Source organism: Crocodylus siamensis, chromosome 4, assembly GCF_052110815.1.
Source record: "Crocodylus siamensis isolate JL-2025a chromosome 4, ASM5211081v1, whole genome shotgun sequence".
NCBI lineage: Eukaryota > Metazoa > Chordata > Crocodylia > Crocodylidae > Crocodylus > Crocodylus siamensis.
Window position 1 is genome coordinate 110,059,118 of NC_143398.1, and position 14,966 is coordinate 110,074,083.

At 41.3% G+C, this 14,966-nt stretch overlaps 1 protein-coding gene across 1 annotated transcript; it reads left to right on the forward strand.

The window, feature by feature from the left end:
- Positions 1-1,363: 1,363 nt before the first annotated feature.
- On the forward strand, positions 1,364-8,303 carry YARS2 (tyrosyl-tRNA synthetase 2). Its single transcript, XM_090043325.1, has 5 exons — positions 1,364-2,112; positions 3,073-3,240; positions 6,525-6,680; positions 6,987-7,157; positions 7,946-8,303. Exons 1-5 carry the CDS (start codon positions 1,412-1,414, stop codon positions 8,103-8,105), a joined length of 1,356 nt encoding a protein of 451 aa, XP_089899451.1. The 5' UTR covers positions 1,364-1,411; the 3' UTR covers positions 8,106-8,303.
- Positions 8,304-14,966: the final 6,663 nt, after the last annotated feature.

Here is a 14,966-nt window from a genome sequence, read left to right on the forward strand (position 1 = left end):
CGCGCAGCTATGTAACTATTAATGTGTAAATATCAAGCTGTAAACTCAAGGTGGGGGGCTCTTTTGTCTTTGGACATTGAGCACCCTTCTGCAGAGCAATAAATCATCTTGCGTGTTACAAATAGAATATTGTTAGAAATGTGCAGCTTGCATCTTGCACCTGATAAAAAAGAAATACTGCCCAAGGCTCCTTTCTCCCCCTCACCCGCCTTAGCTTTTCTCATGCTGATTACAGAAGCTGGAATTCAACTGCCTGTGGCCTTGGGGTATAAACTGTTAGTGAACTGTTGTAGTTTTGAGCATGCTTAATGAACTGTTGCATATTTACCTCTCCGCCCCGCATACTTAAGTAGCTAATTATACTATACATGCGATGTATGTAATGATGTAACTACATGTATCCTTGTATGAAACGGAAGTAGCTGCAAGAGTTCCGGTGTCTGCACACGTGCTCAGGAAAGAGAAGATAAATTCCGCTTGCAAACACAATTAGTTTGTCAGAAGCTGATTTGGGCATCAATGCCCCACTCTGACCTTGTTTGCAAACAAATACATCCTTTTGTGCCGGCTGATGTCTGTGTGTCTGTGATCTCTGCGCGCCTCCAGAGAAACAAACTGCCTTTGTGCAACATTGCCGACACCCCCACGTTCTTGGCCTAATTGATCACGGCTAGGAATAAGCCCAAAGATGGGAGGAGGCCAGTGTTCCTCAGTATATGAACGCACACTTTGGTGTATGGGTGCTACACAGTAGCTGGCCTATTTCCCCAACAATCTCCACTGTCTGTCTCTGTCTGTGTAGGGCACTCTGATTAGCTGCCAAGAGGGCCAATCAGAGCGCAAATAAAGCTTACAGACAGACAGACTTAGGCCTTTCTAATATTAGAATAATTCCTGGAGACTCCAGGGCAATCCCTAGTCATGAGGTGGGCTGAGGGTGTCATGAGGTGACAAGTTGGTAGTGAGTGTGGTGAGGTCGTGAGGCAGGCTAAGTGTCCTGATGTCTAAGTGGCGAGAGTGTGCTGAGGTCATAAGGTAGGCAGAGTATCAAGATGTCATAACCAGAGGGCGTGGTAAGGTCATGAGGCGGGCTGTGTGTCATGACGTCATAAGCAGCGAGAATGTAGTGAGGTCACGAGGCGGGGCTGAGGGGTAGAGCTCCTTTCCCAGGAGCGGCGCGTTGCCGAGCAACGCCAGGGCGGGCGCAACCAGTGCCACCCGGCTGCCGAGAGGAGCCCAGGGCCCTTTTCAGCAATTTGCGACACGAGAACTGCTTTTCCCATGTGTATTTTCAATCAGAACCGGCAAGCGCGGAGCAAGGCGCAGCAGCTCTGCGGCCGCACCCGCGCAGGCGCCGGGGGGAGCTGGGGGCGGGACGCTGCATCCTCCCAGCCTGCCCCGCGCGGGCAAGATGGCGGCGCGCATGCTGCGCAGCGGGGCGGTGCGGGGGCTGTTGGCGGAGCAGAGCGAGCGCGGCCTGTTCCAGAACGTTTTCCCGGCGGCGGATCAGCTCATAGAGCTGCTGGCGCCGGGGCGTCCGCCGCTCGCCGCCTACTGCGGCTTTGACCCCACGGCGGACTCGCTGCACGTCGGTCACCTCCCCGCCCTGCTAGCGCTGCTGCACTTCCAGCGTGCGGGGCACCGCGTCATCGCGCTGGTGGGTGGGGCCACGGCGCGCCTGGGCGACCCCAGCGGCCGAGGCGCTGCCCGCGAGACGCTGCCTCCCGAGCGCCTGGAGGCGCATGCGCGGGGCCTGCGCGATGGGCTGCAGCGCGTGTTCCAGAACCACCGCCGGCTCTTCTGGCACGAGGCAGGCAATGCGCGCCTGGGGGACGTGGAGCTGCTGGACAATGCGCAGTGGCTGGGCCGCCAGCCTCTGATGGACTTCCTGGCCAGCGTCGGAACACGCCTGCGCATGGGCACACTGCTGAGCCGCGAGGCCTGCCAGGCACGCCTGCAGAGTGACAATGGCATGAGCCTGGCCGAGTTCCTCTACCCGGCTCTGCAGGCCTATGACTTCCTGCACCTGTACAAGCACCATGGCTGCCGCCTCCAGCTGGGCGGCACTGACCAGATGGGGAACATCATGTCAGGCCATGACCTTGTCACCAAGTACGGGCTGCCGGGCACCACCTGCTCTGCCCCTCATGGGACCGGTCCCTCCTGGGAGCTGGATGGACACCAGCTTCAGCCCCCTGGGAAGGCTGGCCCATGAAAGATGGCTGCCTGGGTGTGCCCTTGTGGGGAGGAAGAGCAGCCCCCTTCCAAAATGAGTCAGGTCATGGCGGCTGGGCTGGGCAGCAGCTGGAGACAATGGGACTCCACCTGCCTGGTGCTGCCACCTCATGTCAAGTGATTTGCAACCCTTTCCCAGAGCTCTTTAGGAGGAGTTGGGTTCCCAGTGGCTCTAGGCCATCATTTCTCAACCCACAGGTTGCAATCCAAAAGTGGGTCACAAAAATATAGGAAAGGGTCATGAACAAGCTGTAAAAATCAGTTCTCCTTTAAGGGAGAAAAATGTAGGAAACCATGGATTTTCCTTTGCAGGCTGGCAGAGTTTCACCTGCTTTGGAGCCCTCCTTGCCCCACACAGTGAGGGGCTGGGGTTTGGGGTCAGGGGTCAGCGGGTCAAGAATAAGGACACTGCATCAAAATTGACATGTCCTTTCAGTGCTGCATCCTGTTGGACAGTAGGGAAGTCTAAATGCTTCAGAGGAAGGTGCAAGATGCAGATACTGAAAGAATAAATCTGCTTCTAGGGGAAATTTCCTCCTAAATCCCATAAGCTAACATTGGTTTATGCCCAGAAATTTGAGGGTTCTAAGTTTTTTTTCAATCCCAATTATGTTTCACCATTGCATATGAGAGAGAGGTTAGATTTGTGCATGCCACAAACATCTTTGCCTCGAGCACCTAGTGGCATTGAATTCATAAGATTCTCTTTCAGTTTAACATTAATACAAAGTCACTAATCTGTATAGGTTTGGAAATGTCTATAAAAGAAACAAAAGTTATATTTAAGCTTACCAAATAATGTGATTTTAATGTGCAATGATTCCTTCTCTAATACAGGGTGACCGGAGAAGAGGTGTTTGGAATTACTGTGCCTCTTATTACCAGTACCACTGGGGATAAATTGGGAAAGTCTGCTGGCAATGCAGTGTGGCTGAACAGAGACAGGACCTCTCCGTTTGAGCTGTATCAGTTTTTTGTCAGACAGCAAGATCGCATTGTTGGAAGGCAAGTAGTTTCTTAAAACTATTTTTTTAACAAAACTTGTAAACTATGTCTGCCTGTAATAGTTTCTTTCACCAATAAGTAGCTTTGTTTTCCACAGACACACAAAATACGAGATCATGCAATAAGCTGGATTTGCAGTTATCACTAGCCAGTTAGTTCTTCCCCTTTTCATTTAAACGTCAATTAATTAAATTTGGCAAATTTCACAAACAGGTATGAGTAAACCTCACTTACACATACCAGGAGACAGATCACAAATTAGCAGGTGTGTGAACAAATATAAAAATAAAATGAATGCATTCTGGTTTTATTTTGATTAATATGATCTTTTTGTAAGTGTTTTAGGGAATTACTGGCTATTACTGTGGCACGTTTGGCAGAAGGACACTTCTGAGCATGCCCCTCACACCTGTTCCAAACTTCAGAATGCAGCAGTAAATCCATGTGGGGAATGCCTGCTGAGCAGTTTCAATACCATGTTTCTAAATTTGGCACATGACTGGGAGCAGATGGGCAAAATGCACTCCAAAACAGTGGTTTTCAACCTCTGGTCTACAGATCCCTGAGGGGTCCGCAGGCTGTGTCTAAGGGGTCTGTGAAAGATTATAATGATCAATCAGAATAATATGAATACCCACACTTACCATTCAAAGGAGTCTGCACCTCCATTTGAAATTTTTTAGGGGTCCACAAATGAAAAAAGGTTGAAAACCACTGCTTCAGAGCATCCCTTCCTGAGCAGTAAGTAGCATGGACCTAGTACTTGATTTAGTACCGAACCTTATGGTATTCAAGAACCTTTGCTGTGAAGAAAGGAGAGACTACCATTTTTTTTCTGAATTGTGAAGGATCCCAGTGAGTCAAGTTCCAACTACAGCACAAGTTTCATATTCTGGGATGGTTCACAGAATACAGTTTGATGCAATATAAAATTGCTGGTAGATTTAATGTTAAGATCATTCACCAGCAAAGCCCCTAGAAATAATGTATGCCCTCAAACAAAGTTTAAGATAATCAAGAGGAGACCAGAAATTTAATTTCTGCACTTATTTTCCAAATACTCAGGAGAGGACTCCACTCCAGCAATAATAGAGTAAAATAAAAATATACTTTAATTGTTTTTATTTCTATGCTCAAATTAGAGAGATTATAATTTATTCATGGGTCAGTTTCCAGTCGCTAGCTAAGATCAAGCAATTAAGCAAAGGAAAGGCTTAAGAACAATTGAATCAGAAGAGTTTACAGCTGTTGTTCAAGTTAGCAATTGTATTCACATCCAAGCTGAATTTTTAGTATTCTCAAAAAAGCAGTATTTGATACTCACAAGGAATATTTGAGTGAGTAGAAGCAACTGCAGTATTTGCTTCAGTGAAAATCTGTGTTCACCTTAGCATAGTTCAAGTTCCATCTCAGAAAACATATGCTCTGCCTCTAAGAAGTATTATTCTTTTTCACTAAAGTGCACCATATTAAAATTAAAACTTAACTAACATAAAACATTTGTGTTGGATATTAGAAACCTGGGATTCTCCACCTCAGTGGATGAACCACAGTATCTACCTTAACAAACAAATCTAAGAACTTAGGTCTGTTTGCTGCTCTTCTCATACCCTTCACCTTGAAAGGTTCATGGGTGTTAAAAGGATTCAGTTGGGTATAGGTATGGCTTTTTTTTTTTTGAGAATAGCTCCACAATGATGGAGCAATAATTACCACTAATCCTCAGAAATATTTGGAGACCACTGAAAGCATTCAGATATGGGTGTCCAAACTTCTTTGGTCTGCTATTTCATTGATAGAACAGTTTTGCAAATCAAATTATCAGTGCTCAGGTAGCTTCTGCCAGTCATCATTACCATAACACCTTTCAGGAAGTCAAACACACAAATATTTCTACTATTTAAAAAAATGGGCTTAATAAAACTTTAGGCCTTTATCTCAAAGATACAAAAATGACACTTTATTCTTCTGCAACACATTAGTAAATTGTTATTTACAAGAAATTATCTGGTATTTTGGTAGCTGTTTCTTGTATTGAAATATGCCCTTGAATTAATCTTGTTTATCCTACTGTGTCTTATTTCTCAAATGAGGTACAGTATGGTATAGTCCTGTACTCTGTCCACTGAGAACTATTCCTATCTAGGAATAGCAATCTACATACATATGTTATACTTACGTTACACCATACTGGATAAATTTGCTTTATTCTTATAGAACAAATACAGAAACTTCATTATTATGTAAATGCAATTGTAAGTGTCTTAACTAAAGTAGCTCACGTAGCTGAAAAGTTAGTAATGAATTACTTACTTTTTTACAAATAGAAAAAAAGTGTCTCACTAGCATTATTTGGCATAAATTATAAAGAATTTTTGAAGCCTGTACTCATGAGGAAAGACCAAAATAAGCCACAGATGAAGCTTTTAGTCTTGGCTATACAGGCAGAAATAAAGAACTATATGAAATTGTTGAACCATTTGAATCCGGATTGATTTAAATAAATCACAGAACATGTTAACACAGGGCATTATATTTTTATGGCAGAATAAAAGCAAATTAAATATATCAATTGTTATAAAAAATAAAATAATTATTGCCCTGTACCAGGGTGGATTTAATTTAAATAACTATTCAAATCACTGGTCAGGAAGCCTCGATTTAATCACTGTTTTCTACAAAAAAAAGTGCATTCTTGTTATTTGCTATCCCCTATTCATTTAACTTCGTGACACTTTGTACTTTTATTAGAGAGCTACAAGGGCTTGACTCTGTACACAAACTTGCGAAGAGACAATAGGGCTGGTGGGTAGGTATTCAGGTCTGTTATCTCGCATCATATACTGCTGTTGAGGATATTATCTCTGGAGACAAATCCACAGTTTGAGAACTGAAACTTATGCATCACAGAGATGCTTAATAGGCTCTTCTAGACTGAGTATTAAGTCCCATTGGGTAGAGCAGTTTTCTTTAATCTTTACTAGTTTATAGAGGAGCCTCTGAGAACCCCGTAAGATTGGGCCCCTAACATAGTCCATGGGCTGTTGTGACCTATTTATGAACTTCTAAAAAGGTTACATGAGTATCTTGTCTTATAGTATAAAACCAGAAGCTATAATCCCTATTACATTGTGATCTCTTTGAGCTTTAACATATCTTAAATTAAAACTATATATAGATTTTTGTAAAAAAAAAACAAAAATACAATTAAATCAAAAAATCTGATTTTTTTTGTTTGCTTGTTTTTAAATCACTGATTTTTATCCACCCTGCTCTGCACTCAGGTACCTGAAACTCTTCACTTTCCTTCCTCTTGCGGAGATTGATCATACCATGGAAATGCATGCTAAGGAACCTGAAAAGTGGGGTCCGCAGAAACGACTTGCTGCAGAAGTAACTAAACTGGTTCATGGCCAAGAAGGTCTGGAATCTGCTAAAAGGTAAAGCAGAAAAAGATACTGTGTGGTTAGCTTGTACTCAGCTGTGTTTTGGGGACAAAATGCAGAAGACATATATTACATATGCAGGCTTCAAAGTAACATTGACATGACATAGGAGGGTAGAACCTTGTTTATAGAAAGGTGTACAGTGGAGTGTAATAATGCTTCAGTGCGCTTGTCTACTTTTGAGGCATCCATTCCTAATAGGTGCTGGGGAGGGAGAATCATTTGTATTTGGGTGAAACACTTATCTGGCCATAGAAACAATAAAACCCTGTTTTTATTAACAGTATCTTCACTTTTCAGGTGTACTAAAGCACTGTATCACAACAATTTGGAGTCTTTGGAGACTATGTCTGACCAAGAATTGCAGGAACTATTCAGAGAGGCTCCGTTTGCTGAATTGCTGCTTGAACCTGGAATGACTGTGCTTGACTTATGTCGCAAGGCAAAAGCTATTCCAGATGGACCTCGTGGGTATGAAACAATTTGTATTTTTAGTAATAACTTTTGTCACATGGGTTGCAGTTCTATAGTTCCAGATACTTGTTCTAAGATAAGGCTCTGCTTTGTTTGCTTATTCCAGTCCATGAAACATAATTATAGACATCAGAACTGCCACGTAGCCATTTGAAATTAGTTAGCAAGGTAATCCCTTATAGTGGTTAAAAAAAAAGAGGGATGGTATAACTCATTGAATCAATTTTATGTGAAGTAATATGATAGATCTCAGCTACTTACCCAATTCTGACCTATACTGACAAAGTGTTTTTTTCATGCTAAGTCTGAGTTATAGAGTATATTCCTCATTGCTATGTCTGTGTTCTGCTTTTGCAGAGGAACCTCCAAAAGTTTACTTAAGTCCTTCTAAATTAATAATAAAGAATCTAAACACCCTACAAAATGAAAAGAACTATCAAGAAACTTGATGTGCCAAGCCAAAATATTGAAGTAGTTTAGCAAAGTTATTGCAGGCTCAGTGCAACAGGGAAAGGTATTTTGTAGTGAAGGTCATAAATGTTAATAGTGAAAGTTCCCTTCCCTTCTGCACCTCAAAAAAAATCATTGTGTCAGCATTGGTGGGTGATGTCTGTCTGTCATTGTAGACCTTGACTGATTTTAAACAGATGACCTAGAAGTTTTATTTCATTGAGACCATTCAAGTTTCCTTAATCAAAATTTATGCAATAACAAGCATTTTTCACTGAACCTTGAGGTTTAGTAGGAACAACTAGTTTCATCTTGCAATGCCTATTTGTTTCAAGGTACCAGATGATTACAAGTGGTGGAGTTTCTATAAACTATATTCAAGAAACTAATGCTGAAGCTGTTCTAGTTGTTGGGCAGCATATCCTGAAGAGTGGAATATCTCTACTGAAGATTGGAAAGAAAAACTTCTACATAATAAAATGGCTTCAGTTCTGACCAAAAGAAATACTTCATTAAAATATAAGATACACCTTCTTACTAAATTGTCTGAAGACTGTATCCCAAGTCATTGTCTGTATTCTACATATTGCATAATATACTGGTACAGCGTGATAGTGTAGTATATTATCTCTCTCACAATGTGAGAACCTACTTAGTTATCTCAGATGATTCAAATAAAAATTTTTGAAAATAGATTTGCATGTTTATTTTAGTTTTGATGGTGAATAAAAGCCATATATAAGAGACTTCTAACAAAATACTATTCCTTACCTCTGTTCCCTTCGTAGATGAAACTTCATTCACTTATTTAGAACTCCAAAGCCACATGTACTAGAATATGCTGTTGAAGTCTCAGGCTAAGCAAAGATTGCCAAATGAGGTGGATCAGCTGTACCAGGATGTGTCCTGGTGCAGCTGACCCTCATTAGGCAAAACACAGATTGCTTATTCTCCTACCTACCAATGCTGTGGGACAACAGGTGATGCATTCTAGAGCTTGAGGGCCTGGTCCTGCACACCCTTGGAATTCCACACAGGATCAGACCCCTCAAGCCTCGAGAGTGCCTGCCAATTACCAAGAAGGGTCCCTAGGATCTCTACAGCATGTCTCTAACTGGGTTAAGTCAGGGTTTCTCAGTGAAGAGCCCCTGGGATCTCTGGGGCCTGGTCTCTTTAGTGAGGACAGTTGGCTAAGCAGCTTGCTAAGACACGCCCCACAGATTGTAGGGGTGCTTCTCAGTAAGCAGCTCAGGTGTTCTTGGGGCTTGAGGGGTCCAATCCTATGCATCTTGAGAATTTCTGCACAGGACTGCACCCCCAGAGCACTTGCCCAGGGCGGCTGGACAGCATAGGCAGTTTTGGGTTACCAGCACTCATGCACTATAAAACAAGCACATCTACTGCTAAGTAGCAGCACAAGATATCACCTTGCAGGCATAGGTTTTGAGCTTATGCAGCATGACAAGGGGCTGCTTGCTTTGCCTTTGTGCTGCCATAAAAACAGCAGCATCACAAAGGGGATTGCTATCAGTGTTGATTTCACTCCCCACCCCAGGGAGAGAAGGAAGAACACACAATTGATTCTAGCACCTTTAGGTTTTTCAGTTTTCAGAAATGCAACAGATTTGGAAGTTTAAATTTTGGATTCTATTGTCAAACATCTGCAATTAAGTGACAGTTAAGGTTTACTTTCTGTGATGGGTCTGTGAACCAACGAGTCTCCCCAGAAGAGCTAAGTAAAGGCAGCATGGAAGAAAAAAAACAAAAACTAAGGAGCAGTAAAATTCGCAAAAGATGGTGGAATGACTTGTGTGTTTGAGAGCAGTGTGTATTTCATGATAATGAAATCTCTTTCATTAGTCTTCCATATGTACTTTTGCAATCAGTTTGCCAGGAACAGCCAGGAGCTTAGGGCACTAAAAATCATATTCAGACTTCTCCCTTTACTTCCCTGACGCAAATAAATTTAGACTTAGCTGCCTGGATGGTTAGGTAACCAAGACATTTGGAATCGGCTCATCTGAAGAACAAAACTAAAACCCTTGTAACCTGTCTAGGTCCAATTGTAGTCTGTATCTTCCTTCTAGTGTGCCCACATCCCCCCACATCTTAGTGTCATCAGAAAATCTGAACAGGGTGCTTTTTACCCCCTCGCCCAAATCGCTGATGAAGATGTTGAACAGCGCGGGCCCGAGGACCGAGCCCTGCGGAGCCCCACTGCCCACGTCCTTCCAGGTTGAGAAGGACCCATCCACCACCACCCTCTGGGTGCGACCCTCCAGCCAGTTGGCGGCCCATTTGACTGTGTGGGTGTCGACACCGCAGTCCCCCAGTTTCTTGATGAGAACAGGGTGAGAGCATTGAAAGCCTTCTGGAAGTCCAGGAAGATTATGTCCACTGCTACCCCTGCATCTAATGATCTAGTGATCTGATCGTAAAAGGCCACCAGGTTGGTCTGTCAGGACCTGCCACTGATGAACCCGTGTTGGTTGCCCCTAAGCATGCAGTCCCCTGCTGGCCCCTCCTGGATGTGTGCCAGCATAATTTTCTCAAATATGACAGGTATAAAATGCTTTTACTATGTACTGCAGGGAGCCTAGTTGTCTCCCATGAAATTTTTGCAAGTAGCCTAGCTTAGAAATGTCTGCCCTTCACTGGTGCCAGGAAAGGTAAGACTGTTGTCAAAATTCAGCAGTGCATCTTGGGTATTTTCCAGAGACTACAGATACCCAGCCTGTATTTCAGATTCCTCTGCCACTCCTGATTCTGAATGAGATGTTTATTTTCTTAATCAAATGCTATTTGATTAAGAACAGTGCAGGGAACATGGGCTGTTATCCAAGTTTCTGTACACTGGTAGGAAATGCTAGAGGGTTATATAATTATATAGCTTCAGGAGTAACAATGAATTCTGTGATATCCTGAAACAAAAATTCAGGAGCAAGTCCAGTGGTCTCACACTAAGACTACTCTGGCCCTTGATAATCATCCTTTCATGTAGTCTAAGAGGGAACACAGTTTTCTGATTTGTGGAGCTCGGAGCAAACCAACACATTCCAAACACACTGGATACAATAAAAGACATCCCAACCCAACTCACTTTGATCTGATCATCAATAGGGTTCTCATAAAGATTATAGGCTAAATCATTATACTCTTTGGTTTTTAATGATCTGTCTGGGCTAAAATCTGGACTCAACTCGTGTAAAAACATGAGATAGTTAAGAGACCAGCCATTCTAGTCCACTGTATTTTCCTCAGGCTCATAAAACTTTACACTATCACCACAGAGTTCAGTACTAAACGTCATCATGAATTGCTAACAGACTGCCACCTGCCTTCCAGGTTCTTAATGGCACTGTTCTTAGTCAAACAGTTAGCCATACTGACTGGGGTTTGTTTGCAAAGAGTTCCACAGCTAGACTTACGGAGCTAATTACATTAACCTCTATTCTTTCTGTGAGTCAATTAGCACTCATAACAGATGCTATTTCTACTACCTAGTTATTATGTAAAAAAGAATGTACTCCTACCTACAACCAGCACTTCCCTTTATACCCTGGTGAGCAGGTGAGTCAGACTACTTTCATTTTTGCCCGAAGTGACCCCACAAAATCCCACAACCCTAATATGGGGAGGGCAAGGAAGAACTCAGGAAATTACTGTTTTCCTTGTCCAAAATTTCTCTGCCTTAAGCTGTTTAAAGCCCCAGTAGCTAGGTGGCCAGAATCCCATGATATGAAATAATTCAGGAGGGGATCCAGAGACCAAAGAGGGTTTTAGTCACACAGGAGAAATTACAAAAAAAAAAAGCAGCAGCACATTTATCAAACACCTACAGGCTTTACTTACTATCCTTCACAGTAGCATCCTTTGGCAGGAAAGCACTTCCAAGCAATAACCTGAATAAAAATGTTGCATATTTACTGAAGGGATGAAAATAGTCTTTTTCTCGTCTCTCTGCTTGTTACACTCCAAATACTATGGCTTGTTGGAAGAACCGAGATCCTGAATGGAAGATGAATTCTGGAATCGATACCATCTGGTATATGCTCTCCAATGATTACTGAATAGATTCTGAGCTAGGTATACTGTTTATGGTTAAAATAGTTTATGTTACCAGCCAAAACTGGCTTTAATTCCATGTTTTATACAGTTATAGATTTCATAAACCTTAGAGCTGGAAGGGACCTCACGAGATCATCGGGTCCAAGGGGCAGGAAGTCAGACAGGGTAGATTAATACTTTGGAAATGCAGAAAGAACAGTAAGGATTTTGGGCACATTTAGGTCTTGGTTTGAACAGTGCCTGGGATAATTGGTCCAGGCAGCTTCTAGAAAACAAATAGTAAATATTAGTATACTAATAATAGCTACCATCTCAATTTTGGAAACTGCCTGCTGTACCTGAAAAGGGAAAGCCCAAAGAGTTCAGGTGCAGGATGGAACTCTTGCTTTAAATCAGGGTGAGTTTTTCTACCTGGCATAACTTTAGAAAATTATACTCTGCAATTTCACTTTCCTAAATGTTGCAAATATTATCTGTTAACAGGACTGGGTCCCTGGAAGAACTTTAAACTCTTAATCCCCTGGGATTAGAAAACGATATATTTGCTGATCTCATCATTCAGTTTTCTGTATCTTTTGTCTACGCTATATGAATATAGTTTAATTCATTGCCTGCTGTGGTGAAAACAAATTTTGTTTTGACCATTATTCCCTAAAAGAGTTATTTAATCTAAAGCCTGAAATTCCAATCTAATCTTTAACATTGCTGACAGTTGCTAACTTCACAGAGGTATCGCAAAATGAAGAGGCTGGTAAACCTGAAGACTACCTTAACATAAGGGACAGATGCAGGAATTCTTTGGTTTCCTTAGACAGACCTTCAAAAATGTCATTCATCCCTATTCTCCCCCCTCAAAGAGATACATTTCATAGAATCATAGAAAATTAAAGTTGGAAGGGACCTCAGGAGGTCATCTGCTCCATCCCCCTGCTTAAAGCAGAACCAGCCCTAATTAGAGATCAGTCAAGGCTTCTTGTCCAGCTGGGTCTTTAAAAGCCTCCAAGGATGGAGATTCCACAACTTCTCTGGATAACCTGTGCCAACGTTTTACTATCCTCCTAGTGAGAAAGTTTTTCCTCATACGGCTACTCCTCACTTAACATTGTAGTTACGTTCTTGAAAAATGCAAATTTAAGCTAAACAATGTTAAGCAAATCCAATTACATCACAGTAGTTACCTACTAGTACGTGGTGGCCAAACACCATCATAATGGGACATTGCACGACTTCAGATGCATATGTTCTCTAATAGATCAGTGATGTAATAATGAAACAACATTAACTGGGACGACGTTAAGTGAAGAGTACCTGTATCTATAACTTTAATTGGCAACATCTTACTAGTTTAAATTCAACTCTTTTTGAAAGAGGTTTACCAACCAGCTTGAAAAAAAAAAAACACACCAGTTAGTAGCCACATAGGTTTCTATGATCTTAAACTACTTAAATTCCTAACATTGATGCACTGAAGGTAGAGAAGAGGGGGCTGTGGACAGATGTTGTGCTTCTGTGGCTGAGGTTCAGAAAATACAGCTATTACTAACAGCTATCATTTAAAGGAACTCTTTCATAGACATCTGGTAAATAAGACGATACATATTTTACATGATACCTTTGAGCACACACACTTCCCATATACACCTATCCCACAAAAGTAAAATGTAAAACTGACCACTTAAAAAAGTAATTTATTGACAAACTATGTGCAGGTCTTTCACACTATTAATTTTATTTACAGTAGTAACATACATACATATTAGATGTTAATGTTAAGTTTCTATTTCTCCAACCGGTTCGTACTAAGTATCTTTTCCCCTCTATTTTGTGTCAGTTTCACTGGATACTAGAAGATTTGTTCAAGATTTCTAAAGCCTATTGGTTAAAAAGCTTTTAAGTTAAATTTCTGAATAGATGCCAAGGTTTTCATTTCTGCAGATGGGGTGTTCGAGGAAGAAACCTTCTTACATCAGGTTATTTGTACAATGCACAGTAGGTAGAGTTCAAAATCAATTCAAAACCCAATGGCAAAAAAAGATCCAAAAGCACTAAATCTCTGCCTACACTGGGATTCTTTCCCTAATTTTCCCATCACTTCTTTGACTGATGGGAGCAAGACAGGAGTGTTAGCACTCACAGTGCCAGTGACTGCTTTGCATTTGCCACAGTAATTAAATCCCTCAGATTAACTCTAGTTCATTCCTCAGATGAACTCCAATTCACAATGCTTAAAAATACTACCAGGTGCCTGTCTACACAAATGCTCCCATTGCTCTACTAGAACTAGTGGTGGAAAATTTTAGAAGTCTTAACACATAACACAAGTATATTTATATTATAAATGTGTATTTGACTTAGTCCTCATGATTCAAAGTTGAACTTCTGGGATAATTAATACATTTTGTGTTAAGAGTGTATTTATTCAAGCTATATTATAATGTTAAAACCTGATTTTTATTTTTTTTTGAAGCTGGCATCAGTAATGGCAAGTAATGTTCATTTCTTTCCAAAAATCATACATCAGGTTATTTAAAAGGGAAGTAGGATCACACACCCAAATCTGATATAGCACTTTGGAAACAATTCAAGCCAGTAATAATTAGCATTTAGCTACTTGTAATAATTGCTTGTGCAATAGTCCTCACTTGTGAGACTTCCTCAAACATACTGCACTCATTTGTTAATGCACGCTTCTGAAAGTTCACAAGATTCGTATGTTTTCTTGACAAGTAGATTGTAAAATTGAATTACGGAATCTAAATTACTGCTTATTCCTTATGTCTAGTACAAATGTGCTGGAAAGTAACATTTTTACATCAAATGAGGAAGGTAAGAAGCAGAGGAACAACATTACATTTAACACTGTTAAGGTGTTAAGTGGATTTCAATTATAAAGTGTAATCCTTTCATTAAAATATTAAACTGATCTGGTGGTTAACAGTAGTATTAAAGCTGGCTTCTATCCTACCTCCAACCTGGCCTCATATTTCCAGGACCACAGAAGGCACTTTTTCCCTCCTGATTTTTACCGTGTGACTTTTCAAGCTATAGAATTTAATGTTATATGTTAGGGAAAGAGAGTGACACATGCAAGCCAAACAGCATTAAAGGTTTGCTTCTGTTGGTCTTAATTCAAGATACTGCTGAGAAACTTAATTGGAGCATTTACTTGGGTCGATACCTTAACAGCCATTATTATAAATTGGTTCTTCAACTGTTCATAAAATTACCAGGTTCATAGGTTTATAAATAGTTTAGCAGCTTAAAAAAAAAAAAAAAGAATGCAATTTC